The 18,383-nt window shown below is 49.6% G+C and overlaps 1 protein-coding gene and 1 long non-coding RNA gene across 2 annotated transcripts in view; one reads left to right on the top strand and one right to left on the bottom strand.

The window, feature by feature from the left end:
• LOC146786108 (uncharacterized) overlaps positions 1–17,160 on the bottom strand; it is a 145,506-nt gene extending 128,346 nt beyond the window's left edge. The window contains exon 1 of the long non-coding RNA XR_014970850.1: positions 16,864–17,160. This is a non-coding gene — a long non-coding RNA (uncharacterized LOC146786108). The remainder of the gene's footprint in view (positions 1–16,863) is intronic.
• The window catches only part of LOC146786107 (uncharacterized), a 124,279-nt gene continuing 122,918 nt past the window's right edge, over positions 17,023–18,383 (top strand). The window contains exon 1 of the mRNA XM_085635604.1: positions 17,023–18,078. Coding sequence (XP_085491730.1) covers positions 18,039–18,078 — 40 coding nt within the window. The 5' untranslated portion in view covers positions 17,023–18,038. The remainder of the gene's footprint in view (positions 18,079–18,383) is intronic.

Below are 18,383 nucleotides of genomic sequence, written 5' to 3'. Positions count from 1 at the left end.
TTACACTAAACCATTTAGAAAAAACATCAATAACGACAATTACAAATCGTTGAGTAGAAGGTAACTCATCCATGGGCCCAATGAAATTCAAACAAATGCTGTGCCAGGCACTTCCTGGGTTAGTAATATGACCCATCGCTGACTTGGACCCCACCTTAAGTCTTTTCTCACCCTCCTTGAACACAGAACATTTCTCAACCCAACAGATCACTGGCTCATCCATGCCTGGGCACCAAAATTTCTTTTTTTACCAACGCGGAGTCAAAGTTTGACCCATATGTCCCTCATGAGCAAGAGTCAGAAGTTTGGACTTCAAACCAAATGGAGGAACAAACCTGTCTCCCCTTATGAAAACATTGACACCAGAAATAGATAGTTCCTCCAAAATTTTGAGAAAAGGACACCCTGAAACCAGTGCGCAACTCTCACTCCTGGAACCTAACTTAATGAGGTCTATAACTGCTTTAACGGCATGATCAGCATCCATCTCCCTGCACGACTCCTCACAAGAAACATTTCCTCCGCCAACAGTTACCACATCATGTACAGAAGCAACTGCGCCATCCTCACTAGTCAACGTAATAGGTGAACCATCGAAGGTTTCCGATTTGAGAGATAGTCTGGATAGACAATCAGCTTGAAGATTTCTCCATCCTTGGATATGAGTGACCTCCTATTGATACTCTTGCAACCTGGCGGCTAGTCTCACCAACCTTGCCGAGCCCTTCCCTGCACCACCAAGCGACAAAATCTTCCCTAACGGTTTATGATCGGCTTTTAGTAAAAAATCTTGTTCCCCATAGGTAAGTGCGGAAGTACTCAACACCCCAAGCTGCTGCTAGTGCCTCCCTCTCGATAACGGAGTAGTTCTGCTCAGATGACGTGAGCTTCCTGGAGGCGAAAGCAACAGTTTTTTCACCCTCATGATGTTTCTGTAATAAGACAACACCTAACCCAGTAGCACTGGCATCAACCATGAGAATGGACATGCGCTTGATATCAAAAGGTGCCAACACATTTGCTTCACTAATTAATTTTTTTATGTTATTGAAACAAACATTTTGTTGTTCCCCGCATTCAAACTTCACACCTTTCTTTATTAACTGTGTTAAACATAGGGTTTTATCAGAAAAGTTCTGGACAAACTTAGGAAAGTATTCGATAAGACCCATGAAAGACCTTAGTTAATCTTTATCAGTGGGAAATGCGGCTAGTTGGATGGCAGCCAGTAAGTTCTTTTTGGGTTATATTCCTAGAGCTGGAATTTCATATCTTAAAAATTCAATGTGCCTGACTAAAAAGGAACACTTTTCTTTACGAAGTGTAAGCCCCACGTCAGCAATGCTTTGTAGCATTGATTTGAGAACTCGGTTGTGATCGCTAACAGAATTTCCAAACACAAGACTATAATCTTGAAAAAATATAGCTTTGTCAATGCCTTACTAAAATTTTGGGTGACCATCTGCTTGAACACACTGGCCACAGATGATAGCCCAAAAGGCAGACGTGTAAACTGAAATGTTCCTTCTGTAGTAATAAAAGCTGTAAGATGTTTAGAACTCTCATGTAACTTTATCTGATGATATGCGCTCTTGAGATCGAGTTTAGAGAAAAACGTAGCATCTTTTAAAGTGGAAACCAACTCGCTTATATTAGGTAAGGGAAAGGTATATGCAACGACACACTTGTTCAGGGACCTCAAGTCCACATGGAACCTACTTTTTCCATCCGCTTGTTTTGTGGTCACTACTGGAGATACCCAACTGGACGCTTCTATAAGATCGATCACCTCCCCTTTAGCATTTCTTTTATGAGAGCCTTCACCTCATCCCTGGCTACTAGGAGCACTCTTCTTAGTTTATGTTGCACTGGCAAAGCGTCTTTCTACAACAATATTTTATGAACATAGCCTTTGAGTTCTCCTAACTCAGCTCTAAAGACCACACTAGACTTTTTTTTTTTTTTTTTTGAAACCGTTTATTGCATTTTGAAAAAGTTACAGGTATGGGCCTACAACCACCCGGCCGGCCGCTAGAGTGACAAAAGCATACGACATACATACAGTAAGAGTCTCTTGGCGGTGCAGATTGGTAAAACAGGAGACATCAATAGCGCAGGCCGCATAACTCCCAGCCCACAATACGATTTCCTTTTATCAAAACAGAACAACACAAAAAACCACACCCGCAAGGCAACCCGCAATCCAAAGTGACGGCACGTGCTCCGTAAGTGGGGGATCCCAACCAGCAGCAAAACTCTGAAGAGGGGAATGGGAGTAGATCAGGGACTGGGGAACCACGTGCCCACGGCTGAGGGAGGGGGGTCGGCTAGGGGGACGGAGCTGGCGAGGCAGCCGGTAGCAGTGGCGGCTCACAAATACCCCCGCGGTAGGCGTTCCAGGGGCCCCAGATTTTCACCCACGCCCCAGGCTTACCCCTCGCCACATACACCACCTTTTCACGAAACATACACCAATCCATATGTTCTTTCCAGGCCAACACCGCCGGGGGCCTCTGGGATCCCCACAATTGAGCAATGTCACGCTTAGCTATCATGTATCCCAGAGTCACCCACCGCGTCTGCGGGACCGAATAGTCATTTGGTTCCCACACATTCAGCAAGCATCTCCTCGCTTCAGGCAACAGCGCGACACGCGTAACCACACGCAGGACCTCATGCACACCACGCCAGAATCGCTCCACCTTTGGGCACTCCCACAGTATATGCATGAAAGTTGCCAAAGCACCACAGCCACGCTTACACAATCCGTCACCAGCAAAGCCCATACGTAGAAGCCTTGGCCCCGTCACGTAAACCCGGTGAAGGATCTTAAGCTGGACGAAACGAAGGCGAGCCGGGATGGCCACCTCCTTCGGAGAGGCCACCGCGGAAATCCAATCCTCGTCGTCCAGTTCCAGCCCGTCGGCAACCCAGGCCTCGCGGAGACTAGTCAGCAGGCACGATCTGTCGTTGATCAGTTTTTTATATATAAGGGAGATCGTGCTGTCTGGGACATGGCCATCCAGCACTCTGTCCTCCAGGGGGGAAGACTCCGGAATGGACGCGACATCCGGGAAGACGGAGCCCAGCGCGTGGCGGACTTGTAGGTACCGAAAGTCTGCCTTGCAGCTGAAACTCCGTCTGCAGCGTCTCAAAAGTTTTGAATCCCCCCCTCGTCCAGAGATCTCCCACCGTGCTGATTCCGATCGTGTCCCACTTCTCGAAGCCCTTCGATGTCCACAGGGAGCCCAACCTCTCAGACGCATATAGCGGTGACGCCCGGGTCAAACGGTCCTTCCACCCCATAGCTGCATTAGCCGCGTGCCAGACACGCACCATGACACGCGTCGGTCCCGTCAGACGGGAGTCGGGCGCGCCAGAGTAGAGCGCTCGATTGTAATCGCCACCGGGCAGGAGCATCTTGTCCATTTCAAATGCCGGGTTCAAGGCGGGCCCGTAAAGGCCATGATTAATTGCAGCTAGTTGGGAGGCCCAGTAATACCGTTTAATGTCCGGGAGGGCGACCCCCCCATCGTACCACGGGAGCGTCAATTTAGCCAGAGCAATGCGCGGCCTCCCGTCCCAGAACAGGCGCCGCTGGAGGCTCTCCACCTCACGGAAATAGCGCGCCGGAACCAAGTCCATAGTATTCTGGAGGGCGTACAGAAAGCGCGGCAAGGACATCATCTTAAACAAGGCCGCTCGGCCAAGCGGCGAAAGCGGAAGACGCCGCCAACGCGCAACATCCTCCTTCAAGCGCTGGAGGGGGGGTAGCAAGTTCCGCTCATAGCGGGCCTCCGGGTCCAGAGTAATATATATACCCAGGTACCGGAACCCCTGGGAGGCAATCTGGATCGGGCAGTCCCGTGGTAGGGCCGGAGCCTCCCCGGAAAGCACATATACGCAGGATTTCGCCCAGTTGATAACGAGGCCTGAGTTACGACCGAAGGAGCGCAAGACATCAACCAGGACAATCAGCGATTTACGCGGGGAGGCGAGATACAAAAGGATATCATCGGCGTAGAGGGACACGCGGTCCTCATGCTCGGGGGTCCAGCGGAGACCACGGATAGAAGGGTGCCACCGTAGCCACTCCGCCAAGGGCTCCAAGGCCAGTGCAAACAGAAGCGGCGACAAGGGGCAACCCTGACGCGTGCCCCGCCCCAGCGCGAATGGGGCCGAGACTCGCCCATTCACCACCACCTGCGCCAATGGGCCCGAATACAACAATTTGACCCAACTGATGAATCCCGGGCCAAATCCAAATTTCGCCAGCATCGCCCAGATGTATGGCCATTCGAGCGTGTCGAACGCCATGGTGGCGTCCAAGGACGCCAAGATGGCCGGCTCCCGCACAAACGGGACACGCGCGAGCACCCCGTGCAAGCGTCGCAGATTAAGAGCCGTGTTGCGGTGGGGTATAAAGCCAGATTGGTCTTGGTGGACCAGATCGCCCACCACGCCGACCAACCGGTTGGCCAACACCTTGGCGAGGATTTTGGGCTCCGCGTTCAAGAGCGAGATCGGCCTATAGGATGTGACCCGCTCACGGGGTCTCCCCTCCTTGTGGATCACCACGATCGTGGCCAGACGCTGGTCCGGCGGGAGGGAACCCTGCGAGTGGGCCGCCAGGAACATAGCGCGCAGGTGGGGCGCTAGTACATCCGGGCGCAGCTTGTAAAGCTCGATGGGGATACCATTGGGGCCCATGGCCTTGCCGGATGCAACCGAGCGAATAGCCAGGGCAATTTCGTCCGAGGTGGGAGGAGCGTCCAGCAAATCCCTGTCCTCCACCGTAATGGAGGGCAGCGCGATGTCCCGAAGCAGGGCATGGGAATCTTCCTCCGAGCAGGGGGAAACCGGGGAGTACACCTCGCGGAAATAATCCGCGAAGCAGGAGACAATGGCTTCCGGCTCGGTGACACACGCACCATCCATACTCTCAATCAAAGGAACCACACGACTCGCTCTCTCCCTCTTATCCAACCACGCAATCAATTTGCCAGCCTTATCACCCACATCATACAATCGCCCCTGCTGCTCTCTACTGAGGCCCCTGGCCGCCTCCGTGACGATGGCCCTATAGGCCGCCTGCTTGAGGTGTAGAACATGCAGCTTGGCATCCGTTACCCCGCTCCCCAGGTCACCCTCCAGTTCCGCAATCTCGGCCTCCACCCGGGTCACCTCCTCCCGCTCGCGCCTCCGGGCATGGGAGATAAAGGAGAGGGCCTCCCCTCTGAGAACTACCTTAAAAGCCTCCCACAGGGAGATGGCCGAAGGGACAGACCCCACATTCTCGTCAAAATATCGCTGTAAGGATTTGATCAAGTCGGCACGAATGGTGGGGTCGCGCAAATACCATGCATTGATTGGAGCCACCCTGCCCTCCCCCCTCGGGAAGACATCGAAATGTAACAGCAAGGGGGAGTGATCTGAAATACCCCGCGCCAGATGGCACACCTCCCCCACCCTCCCAGCATGGGCCGCCGGGACAAGGATGTAATCAAGCCGCGAGAGGCTACCATGGGCACCCGAGTGGAAGGTGTATTGCAGCTGTGCGGGATGCTTTAGTCGCCAGCAATCCACCAGGCCCAGTGTGTCTAAAAGGCCGGACAGCCACGCCTGTGCCCGGGGGAGGTCCCTAGGGGGATGACGATCCATGGACCCAGAAGCTACCGCATTAAAGTCCCCCCCAACCACCAGCAGGCCACCCGGAAGGTCCAGGAGGAGGCGCCCCAGGTCCGCAAATGTAGTAGCTTGTAACCCAGGCGGGACGTACACTGATATAAAAATAAACACTCTACCCTCCATTCTACCCACCAGGACAGTGTAACGTCCCCTCTCATCATGGCGCACCTCCTCAATCTCCAACGGGAGCAAGTTCTTGATCATGATACCCACCCCCCGCGAGCCCGAAGTGAAGCCCGAATGTGCCACCAAACGATAGCCCCGCCGATTCATAGCATGAAAGGAGTTACCTATAAGGTGTGTCTCCTGCAGGAAGACAACATCTGGTGAAATACGTTTCAAGTACTGCAGGACCACACCACGCTTAATCCTATCCCCCAGGCCGTTAACATTCCATGACAACACAGTCAAATCCCTACCCCCCATCGTACGTAGAAACAATCAGTCGTCCCCCACAGAGCATCTCGAGAGCAACAATACAGTAGCGGGTTTGCCTTGCGGTGCAAACAAACAACACACCCCCCCCACCCCCCCATCCCAACATAACTCCCCCCACCCTGCACCCCTGCATGAGCCCAGACAGCCCCCCCAAAGTGCAGTGTGCCTGTCGCCCCATAGATGAAAACTAACTAGTCCCCCAGAGGAGGAGGGAAGCCCCCAACAGACCCCGAACGACCTCCATAGGAGGGGAACATATACGATCAATAAATGGTAAAGGAATGTTGTCCAGAGCAAGGCCTATTATTCACCCCTCAATTCTGATCCGGCGGGCCCTCCCCGCTGACCGCACCCCCCCCACCCCCTCGGCCCCGATCTCCAGGCAGAGTGTCCAACCAGTCCCCAGCCGCCTCGGGCCGGTCAAAGAAGTGCGTGCGACCATCCACCTCCACCCTCAGCTTAGCTGGAAAAAGCATTGAGTATTTAAGGTTCAGGTCCCGTAGGCGACGTTTAACACCGAGAAAACTCAGTCTCTGCTTTTGGACCGCCGGAGTAAAGTCTGGGTAGAAATGCACATCCATGTTATCAAGCTTGACCGGTCCCTGTTGCCTGGAGGTCTGCAGGATAGCGTCTCTGTCCCGAAAGTTAAAAATCCGGGCAATGAGAGGCCGCGGCGGGGCACCGGTCTTAGGTCTGCCCCCAGGGACCCGGTGAGCACGCTCCACCGCAAAAAGCTTACTCAGCCCCCGGGGCTGGAGATGGGTAAGGATCAATTCTTCCACAAAAAGATCTGCCGCCTCCGCCTCTCGCCCCTCCGGCACCCCCACAATACGAACATTATTCCTCCGGGCCCGACCCTCGGAATCCTCCAGTCGCCGGTCCATCAGGGCGCTCGCCTGGCCGAGCCGGCGCACCTCCTGTTGGAGGGCCACCACATCCGTCGTGAGGCTCGTTGTGGTGTGGGCCAGGGAATCGACCCGGTCGTTCGTTTTGGACAAGTCAGCCCTCACAAGGCTCACATCCACAAGGACCGAGTCTATTTTTTGCGCTAGGGTGTCGAAGCGCTGGTCCACCGAGGCCTTCATCTCTGCGATAGCGCCCATGACGTCCCGGAGGGTCAGATCCACCGGCTGAGCAGATGCCTCCGTCGGGCCCGCCGGGGATGTGCGCGATGTCTCCGGAGATCCCTTCTGGAGAGTGTAGCGGTCCATACTGTTGGATTGGTGCGCCGGGCCACGGCGGGTCGTCTTCACCTTCGCCCGGTCGCCATCTTGTTTGGTGGACATGCTTGCTCTCCCACCGTCGTGCCAATCTCCTCGAGCGGGCCGATAAACCAGTTCACGGGTTCCGAGGGGGGGGGAGGGCGACCACTGGACCGCAGGACGACCCACAGCCGGCGGGTCAGCCGGGCACCTGGACAAGGCCACACCACCGCACCCCGCTCCGCAACCCTACCTCGCTTGAGGGCAAGGAGGGCGCAAAAGCGAAAGTGAAAGCGCGGGGTACGCGAGTCGCCCAGCCTTGCCCGCCGCTGTTGTTCACTTTGTCCCCGGATCGCCCCACTACTCCAATCCGGGGGGCCGGCGCGGAGAAGGCCGCAACCTTCGATCGGTGCTCCCACCGGTGTCCGGGGTCCGATTCGAACCCGAAAAACGGGTGGCGCCTCAGCTCGGGTTCACCGACACAGTCCCCTCAACAAGGACAGGATATCGCCAGGATTAATTCAGGAGGTCGCGGAGGTCCTCGGGAGCCTCGCACCTACGCGGCCATCTTGGTTGCGCGCTAGGCTCCTCCTCCACACTAGACTCTTGAAGGATATCATCCAAACTCTCATCATCAACAACCATCACTTGTGAGGGAGCTCTGGGGTTCACAATAATATGGAGATCATATTGATGAATCCACCCTAAAATGGGAGGATCTTCTTGGTTAGTGTTGTGTTTTTGTAATTCTTTCATACAACACTCAGATTGCTCTATAACTTTTGCTAAATCAATGGCGACTTTCAACGTGGTATTCCTGGCTGCCCGCAATCTTTCTTGGATTTTCCTATTGTTACATTGTACAATTAACTGGTCCCTTATTAATTCATCTCTCATAACACCAACATTACATTTAATGGAAAGTGCCCTCAACCTGGCAACAAATTCTTCTATGGATTCACCACGTTGACGGTGTGTATAAAATTTATATCGGTTCATCAACAAGTTCTCCTCTTTGGCGTACCTAACTTCAAGTCTGCATATTGCCTCTTTATATTCATCAGGCACAGGTTCTCCGTTGGCTTGCAAGGCTAGCGGCAAAAATCTGAAAACACGTTGACCCTCTTTGCCCAACATGCTCAATAGAAGTGCTTTCTTCCTTTTTGCAGAAAAATCCTGCCCATTCAAAGCATCCAAATAATTGTCAAATTTGACAATCCAGTCCTCCCAAAGTATGGAGGGTGTGCTGGCGTCATTTAAAAATTGAGGAGGTGGTACAATAGCAATATGATGAGCAGACATGGCGGAGAACAATAAACAAGGAATACAAATAGATCAAAAAGTAGGTGTGCACATCACCATGAATGAGGTGCTTCAGAATAATGATGATCAATGGATGGGGAATACAAAGTTAGTTCAAAAGATAGGTGTGCACATCACCGTGAATAATGTGCTTTAAAAGAATACCTAGAGGTGAGGGCGTCTCTGAAGACGCTTTTGCAAGATATCTACGACAAAAAAAGAAATACCTGTGGTGTGCGTGTCACCGTCTAGACACGCGCTGACCGCTTGTCTCTGCGGTGTGTGAATGGAGCGAAGTGCTGGGCACGCCAACGGTGTGCGTGTAACCAGTCAATTAAATGGCGGTAGACGCAGCTATGAAGCCGATAGAGATGGACATATTAATGGTGTGGGTGTCACCGGAGTAACAACCCAAAATGGCTGCGGAGCGTGTAATGAGCGCGATGACGTCAACCAGAAAACTAGAGCGTTGACTGACAATGCAGATGAAACCGCTTGACTAAAGGAAAATGGCCGACATGCGTTGTGGCGTGATGACGTGCAGACCGTTGAAGCTTTCACTCTTGGTTCGGGGGTGGTCAACGTTGCTGTTGTCCACATATGTAGTTGAAGGCTGTCGAGGATCGGGTGACGTCACCGGGAATGAGGAGGCCGTTTTTGAGATCCGTAGGTATGCCACTCCCCAAGGAAGATAAATACTTTTTTTTTATTGAAATCTATATAACAAACATTTTTTATCCATAAATACATCTATAAAATTCATTAAATATGTCAATCATAATACAGAATTGTTAAATAGCACCGATTTACCGAGAGGGAGTATATCCTAAAATCCATAGAGATAAACAATATAAACATTTAAGCCAGTGTGGCCAGTGTGCAAAAGACAAAGAAAACAGTATCCACTGCCGGTCATAAATATAAACTAAGCAATTAATTAAAACCTTGGGTGCCTAAGCATATACCTAAAAATCAGTATGTGGAAAATACTAAATCATCCTATATTCAATGAAGTGACAATTACTGGAGAATATCAAATGTTGCCTAATAAATTGAGATCCTGGTATTACCGGACATAGATGTCAAACATAGTGGAACTACCTCCTAGAAGATAAACTCAATTTTTAGATTTTAATCAAAATAAGCTGCCCAGACCATCTCAAACTTCTCAAGTTCCCCAATTTGCAATGCATAGGTTTGTTCACTCGTTTTAACTTGCTTCATTTTTCGGACCCACTCATATATAGATGGTATGAGATCTGATCGCCATCTCTGAAGCAGAAGTGATCTAGCTACAGCCATTGCAATATATAATAGTTTGACAAGCTTGTCTGAGAGAAGAAGGTCTGGGTCATAGCCAAGTATTATTAGGCAAGTATTCAATCCTATTGAAATACCGCATTCGCGTTCCAGATAATAAAAAATATCATTCCAGAACCTCTGGATCAAGGGCATTGTAGTATAATGTGTGCCCAATTGGCTGAAGGATGGTTAAGGCAGCGGAAACACTGCGCTGATTGGTTGGTATAAATCTTAGATAAAAAAAGTGGAGTTCTATAAAGTAACCATTTACTAAAAAATAACATCCTTTGCCAATTAGCTCCCCAAACGTGCTGAAATTAAGATGGTTAACTGCTGACCACATACTCGCTGCGATTTCCATATCCTCATGTTTAGCCGGTTTCGTAATGACCTTCCCCTCCAGATCGGTATCCTTGATGGAGGCTATGCACTTTTTCCATTCCCCATGTTTCTTAAATGCCGTATCTTCTAATAGTTCATATACTAAGCATTTCCGTTCACTGATCTGGACCAAATCAAGTTTACTCAGGAACTTACTAAAAATATTATATGACCCAAGAAGAAGGAAGTCATTTACGATTAAATTAGACATTTCAGCTATGTTTAGCCACATATCATTCCTCAAAAAATCTGAAATTTTCCGGAATCCAGCATTGGCCCATTTTTCTGTTATTACTGAAGATTATCTGAACCCAGATAGTAAGATAGGGCCAGATAACGGGGTTGAGGAGTTGATTGCGGGGATAGAATATCTTCTATAAAAAGCCTGGCGTTTTTGGAAAAACCACTGTACACACTTATACTGTACTAATTTAGGGGATTTAATCATTGTTAATGGGCAGTGGATCAGATTTTCATTGCAGATTAAGTTCATAAAATAGTTAAGAAAAAGACTCAATTGTGGTTCCGGCTTAAATCTGGACATATATTGTGCAAAATAATAATCCCTCAAATTCGGGAGAGCTAATCCTCCATTTTCCAATTCTTAATATAAAGTGCTAAATGCAATTCGGGGGACCTTCTTTGCCCAGAGTAAGGCTGTAAACATAGACTATTTTGGTACAAAAGGAGCTCATTAAATTACAAGGAATCGCTGAGAAGAGGAAATTGAATAACGGAAGGACAGACATTTTAATCAAAGCAACCCTGCCCAAGATGGTTAAGGGAAGAGAGCTCCATCGGAGGAATAAATCCTGAACTTTTCCTAGAAGTGGTGCGAAATTCAAATCGTATAAATCGACTATTTGTGCCGAGAAATAAACACCAAGATACCTCTTTGGCTTCGTATTTAAACAAGAAAGACTATTGGGGTGTAAATCCATAATGCTCCGCCACACTGTATAATTTCTGTCTTTTTTTTAAATGTATTTAATATTTACCTAATGCTTCAAACTCCTCGAAGAGCTCAAAAGTTTTTGCTTGTACCTCCTTCTCAGGCTTTATAATAAGCATGATATCGTCGGCGTATAGTTACAATTTCGTCATAGTTGGTAGTGAAGGGCAGATATCAATACTGTTCCTAATTGCAATCGCTAATGGCTCGATAAAAAAGGCGAATAATACCGGAGACAGAGGGCACCCTTGTCTGGTCACACGATTAACCTTAACCTGGCCCACCTCAGAGGTGTTAATGATCCCATTGGCTTCTGCATTCAGGTATAGATTCTGAACCAGTCCCGTAATTTAGAGAGGTATGCCAAAATTTTGCAGAATAAAAAATAGGGTCTCCCAAACAACTAGGTCAAATGCCTTTTTCGGCGTCTTAAAGGAGGACTAGAGCAGGTATCCTGAGTCTCAAAATAGTCCAATGCTTCCATTAAATAGCGTGTATTTGTGCCAAGCTGCCTACCAGCAATAAAACCATTTTGGTCAGGGTGAATCAAATGCGAAGCATTTTGATTTAAACGATTAGCAAAAAGTTTAGTGATGAATTTATAGCCAGAATTTAATAACGTGATGGGGCAGTAGGAGTTAGGATCATCACTATCCTTTCCCTTTTTCAAAAAACTGACTATATTTCCATTTCTGAATGACAATGGTATCGGCCCGCATTCTAAAATTGAGTTAGCTAACAATAAAAAGTCATCCAAAATGGCGCTATGAAAGATTTTTAAAAATTCCCCTGGGAGGCCATCCGGGCCGCAGGCTTTGCCGCTCTGAAGATTTTTTATGACACCTTCCAGCTCGTCTTTTGTAAAAGGCCTTGCCGTGCTCATTTTCTCCATATCAGAGAGTACCGACAATTCATTTCTCTGGAGGAAATCACTCAGGGATGTGATATCAATAATCTGTTGTTGGCCATATATAGACCTATAATGTTGTAACATTATATCACCTATTTTTACCGGGTCGTCAGTCCCGGAAGAAGTTGAAGGACATTTTAATGCAGTTATCTGGTTAGTAACAGCCTGCTCCCTTGCCTGCCAAGCGAGGAACCTACCAGTATAATTACTTTCTTCATAATTTTTTTGTCTATGGTGCTGGTAAAAGGATTCACTCTTAAGTTAATATCTTTCACTAAGATCTCATTTAGCCTGTTCAAGCTACCGTTAGTTAAAAACTGAGGGGCTGCTAAGAAATGCGTTGAGACACCTTGATACTATCTGCTCTAGGGATCGCTTTTATTCCTTAACTTTCCTAAGATTCTCTGCATCTTTTCTAATGGCCAGCCCCCTAATGAAAGCCTTGAGTGAGTCCCAAACCACATGTAAAGGTGCAGAGCCATGGTTTCACGTAAGAAATTCTTTAATCTCAGTTTCAATAAAGAGCACCCAATTTTCTTCTGATAGATATTGCCTATTTAGCATCCATCTTTTAGGGGTCCTAATATAATCCCCTAACTGTAACTCAAGAATCAACATCGCATGATCTGAGAATCCATTCTGAAGGATTCTCTGCTGGCTGAAACTCAGTCTCCTAGAAATAAGAAAAAAAATCAATGCGTGATGAAGTATGAAATCTACCTGACAAACAGGTACAAGCGATCTTAGTTGGGAATACCGCCCTCCAAGGATCCCATATGTCCAGAGTCGAGCCATAGTTTTGTATAGCTCTTAAAGTTTTGGGTTTCAGCTGTTTTTTGGACAGAGCCGGGGAGTCGATTTTAGGATTCATCAAAAAATTAAAACCCACACCCCTTCCTTCAAAACAACAAATAAAGAACGGAGAGAAAGAGGCAAGGAAAGACGAATGAGCCACAGAACGAATCAGAAAAGTAATCGATAAGGAACTATCTAGCCTATCACAGGTGTCTACAAAAAAGTACTGGCAACAAAAAAGAGCGACAGAACAGCGAAAACGAGAGATCGAGAATAGATAACCTTTGTTTAGATATAACATTTTAACATTTGAATGTATTGACCTTATAATGTCTGCAGGTCATTGAAGTTTAAATTGTTGCTGTCATTCCCACATCTTCCGGGCATTACAGACCAAACGGCCTGCCCCACTTCCCTCATTCAAAAGAAAAAGAACACCAATATGTACCAATACAATCAGACAAAGAAGAAAAACCAAAAAACAATAGGAAACAAAACTGCCTAAGAAAAGTTTGCTAGAAAAAGACAAATCCCAAGATTAGTGAGCCAGAACACACAATTTAAAACGTATAGGAAAACAATTTGAGAGCAATTTGTAAATGGATAGCATTAACGTAATTTCATATCTTGAAACTGAGGAATGTAAAGGCTCTTAGGATTTTCCCATGGAGATTTGTTGCAATAGTTCCTGTGCGTCCGGGACATTGTAAAACACATGACATCTGCCCTTGACTAACACTTTTAACTTGCTCTGTTGGGCAATCATGGCCTGTGCCACCTGTTCCTTGAATAGATGTAGCATTTTTACAAATTCCTTCCGCCTTTTGGCTGTCGAAGCCATCATGTCCGGAAAGATGCGGCAAAGTGGAACTTCTGTCGAGTTACACAGTCGCTGTTTAATTGCCGTAGTTAGGATTTGTTCCTTAACCCTATAATCCCCAAAGTTGACCAACATAGTCCGTGAGAACTTAGGGTTAGGAGGGAGATGGGCAGGTACCCGATGTGCTCGCATGAGAGTAAGATCGCCATTAAACTCTGGGAGGACATTCTTTTTGATAAATGAATCTACCCACTGTAGAGTCTGCTGTACCTCAAGGCCTTCCGGGATACCCAGAATCCGGCGATTCGAGCGCCTGAAGTGGTTTTCGAATTCCTCGAGTTTGTATTCCAATGTTGCTTTCTGGCTTTGGAAAGTGGCAACTTTACTATTCATGGTTGAGACTTAGTCCTCCAGCTACGAAATCCTAACTTCAGCCTCGAGAAGCTGTGTCTGCACCTGAGCCACGCTTTCCTCGATTTTGGATAGATGAACATGGATTGCAGCTATCTCAGCAGATTGAGAGGCTTTCAGCTCTCGAATCTCGTCCAAAATCAGGTTAAGGAGACTCTCGGCGTCCCATTGCATAGAAAAAGATCCCTTTTCCTGGAACAGGTTGTCTTGAGTTGCTTCTGGCCTACCTTCAGGCTGTGAAAGCTGCATGGAGTCTGCTGAGATAGACCGGATAGTTCCCTCAGGAGCAGAAAGATCTGATGATGAGATCCCTCCAGAAGAAGACGTAAGGTCAGCTGGCATAGACAAAGCAGGGATCACAGGAGTAGGTGGATCCGATGAGGGTGAAGAGTCCCCCCCCCCCCCCCAGGAGAGGGGCGCCTGTAGAGCAGAGGATGGCAAGGAAGATTGGCCGCTGTCTAAAGGATCTTCCAGACTCCAGCCTTCATCCAGGACCATAGGGTTGTCCATAGGATTATTAATTGGAGGGGGCTCCTTCCCTGTCGCCTCCTGTTCCCCAGATGGCAAGGCGTGCTCAACTTTGAGAAATAAAGGATATTTTTTTAGATCCTTAGATGCTCAGACTGAGCCAGATGACGTTGATGTCTTAACTTTAGTCGAATCTGATAACATGGAGGTCCCTGCGATAGAACAGGGGCTGATGCTTGAATTTAAGTCCGCAGAGAAACCCCCTAGATGATCTTGATTTGCGACCTCAGAGCTTGCCATTTCAGCAGATACAAAATTCACGTTGAGATCTTTCCTGAGGGCCGCCGCGCGGTTTGCCCGGGCAGCATCCGGTCCAACTCGTTTTTTCACCCTCTAGCCTAGGCTAGGGGATTCAGCGTGGGCTGCTGTTGTGGCTTTAGCTCCTTTGGCGCGATTTCGCATAATGCGGTTGTGGCACAGATCGCTTATCCAAACAACAAAGTTACTTCCTAGGACCCCCCAGCGACCCTCAACCAAGCAGCATAGGGGGACTCCCATGCACCGGTGGGTAAAGATAATCCATACACTTACCCCCTCTTGGCGAGAAACCTGGTGGACCCAGAAGTCAAAGAGATCGGCAAGGTCAAAAAACGAAAGCCAAAAAGGAAAAACTACAGCTCCCAGGAGCCCAAGCGACAGTGCAGCAAAAAGTAGCCAGGAGATATTTCAAGTTAGCCAGTGAGTCGGTTCAGGATAGTATACAGCTGAAATAGTAGCTGTGGTTATGCAGATCCAGAGGAAAATGCCGCATATGAGTTTTAACCTCGAAGACTGATACGTCTGTGTAAAACCGGACCAAGGGTTGAGGTTGCTGGATTTGAGACCACAGTTGTAGAGGTGGTCTGAAGTTTTCACTGCTGGACCCAGCTGACACTCGAAAGTATGGGGTTGCGGTGACTCGCCTGGTCAGCGCAGCAGCACGGTCGTCGCCAAAAACTGTTGTTAAAAAAAAAAAAAAGATGTTGCACAGACATTTCATCAGGTAAGATTAGTTGACTTCATTGAGCCAGCAGCATAATGATCACTTCCCCAGCTGACCAGAAGAGTAACTGACATAAATGGAATCTCTAGCAAGAACAACACTAGACTAAAGCAAGGGAATTCTAGAAGGGTAGGGGAACAAGGACGCAAAGAAAGGACTGAGAGGTGGCTATTACAACATGGGAGTAACTTTTTATGTACAACGTAACCCTCATCTTACATTGAACACTAATACAATGACCCAGTAGCAGTGCATGCTCCCCAGACTGTCGAACAGGAGGCAGAGCATGGGGTTCTTGGAGCTGTCATCAGTGGTACAAATCAGAGCATGCTAAAAAGCTGAAGATAACAGCCCATGGAACTGCGGTACATGTTATGCCGATTTGTAGAGCGCACTATCACCCAGAAGGAAATCCTAGCGCTGAGCGGATGTGAGTCTAGGCACACCCAGGGCCTAGTGGGACTATTCAACTTGAAGGTGAACATGAAACCACATAATGTGGTGCTCGACATCCTGAACCCTAAACTGGAAGTTAGGGCTCTGCCATTCATCGAGTCCCCTTTGCACAAGAGAGACTTGGAATACTGTAATAAAAAAAAAAAATCAAGGATAATAAATCCGCTGGAGGGAGAGTCATTTTTTACATCAGAGAATGGTTTCTGGACTGTGAACACCAGGGAGCTGTACACCCATGTAATACTTTATTGGTTGAGTTAGCCATGTGGGGCATCTAGTGAGGGCCCACGCACACAACCCCAGACGTCTAACTCGAGGAACTCGTGAGCCCGGTCCTTTACAATTTGCAGCCTATGAGCCACACAGCTCATTGACACCGTATGAGTGAGGAGTATTCAAGAGAACTAAAAGGCTAAATCGGTAGGCGGAGACACTATACTAATGTGGAGAACGCTGTACTGCGCGGTCTCTTTTATGGGTAAATTACGTCCTTTCACGTGTCTGCGATGAAAGAAGGACCAGGCAACGTCCCTCCCTCACTTCCAGCACACCGTTCGTCCCCCTTGCAGGTCCAAGTTTGTCAACGCCCTTTTTGGGGACGTGCTTCGTGGATGAGAGGGTGGCGTGCAGTTAAAGAGTTCGATAGCGTGCAGTTAAAGAGTTCGATAGCTGTTCTGAAGCTAGCTGTACATTTACCTGCAGTGTCCGACACCTCCATGCATCGATTCCCAGGGCTCTTGCTGGTTGTTGGGAGAGACACTCCCTGTGAGAGACACTCTGCGCCCCTCCTCCGTCGATCGCATCCTACGCCCTCCTTTGCTTGGTAACCCCTACCGTGCAGGTGCATACAGTGTTTCCTGCAGCTGGGGCTGGTGTGGGAGGGACGCGAGTGTAACCTTCCTCCTTTGCCTGTGATTGGGGGGGGATGCGGCTTAGACCTCCTCCAGGGGCAGGAGACGGTCGCGGCCTGACCCATCCCTGCCAGTGATGTCAGTGAGAGTTGGTGAGGTCCAGCCCCTTCGCCCCCCATGTACCCCCGTTTAATTTTTATTTGTGCAACACAATCTGGAGTTTGATGAAAAGGGAAATTAACAACAAGGGAAGGAGGAGGAGGAGCGAAAGAGGAGCAGCTCCGGGGACGAAGGACAGGGCCCGCCCCCTGGCAGAAGGATCACTCCTGGGAGCAACAGTGCAGACCTCTACCCCACCGACCACCTCCCAAGAACAACCGGGACATCCCCTCTCGTTGGGGTAGGTGGGTGGACTCGTCGGGGGGACAGTAGTGTCACCCACAGGAAGCGGGTCTCCCAGAGTAGGAAGATCAAGTGGTCCACTCCTTAGGGCAGGCATGACAACCTCCTAGGGCAGGGCCCCCATCCAGCATTGCTTCTAGAGTAGAAGGATCGACTGGATCCGTTTCCCGGAGCTGCGGGATTACTTCTGGAGGAGCAGCAGCGGCTTCATCCCCGGGGCGGGCGGCTTGCAGGGACCGCCCCTCGTTGAGGTGCAAGCCCCCCCTTCTCGGAAGGGCGATCAGCGTGCGCCATCGGCAGGATCAGTGGCTGCTCCCCCACCTTCACTTCTGGAGCAGCATCGGATCCGACGGACCCCCCCTGGGCCCGGCCCAGGAGCAGGACAGAGTTACCTGCTCCCTCCCCGGAGCCATCCGCCGTGCGCCATTAGCAGACCGGATCCAGCTCCGGGATCCCCCCGGGTCACTTCATACGCACCAGCATCGGGGTCACCGGCACCCCGAATCGGCCGAGGAGCAAAGTCACCTGCCCGTCAGGAGCGGATCGGCCCTCCCGGAGGAGGAGGTGGGGCCCCCCGCAGGATCCAGAGCAGCGTTGGATACCGGACTCCCCTCCGGGATGAGCGGCCCAAAGCGAGGGGCTGCGGAGGTCTGCACAGGTGCGTACCCCGCTCCGTACCGGGCTCTGCCCAAGTGCCCCCGAACTCCTCCTCCCTGCCCGGACACTTCCCTTTCCCCACTCTGCCAGGCTCCCCCTCCCTCCCCCACGTCCGGGTCAGAGCGCTGGCACCCCCTCCACCCGTGTGCACCCCTGCCCGTGATCTGCCCTCTCCTCGGCCACCCTTCGCCTCACCCCGCCCTGATCTTCGGTTACTGCCCCCCCATCTCTAGTCCACCGACCGCCGTTTCCTCTTTCGAGCCCCCGGTTAGAGCTCTACTGTCACCAGCCGCTCGGAGTCTCCAC

The sequence above is a fragment of the Triturus cristatus genome, chromosome 11 (genome assembly GCF_964204655.1).
Source record: "Triturus cristatus chromosome 11, aTriCri1.1, whole genome shotgun sequence".
Lineage (NCBI taxonomy): Eukaryota > Metazoa > Chordata > Amphibia > Caudata > Salamandridae > Triturus > Triturus cristatus.
Note: the sequence above shows the minus strand (reverse complement) of the source record. Positions and strands in the feature narration are given on the sequence as shown.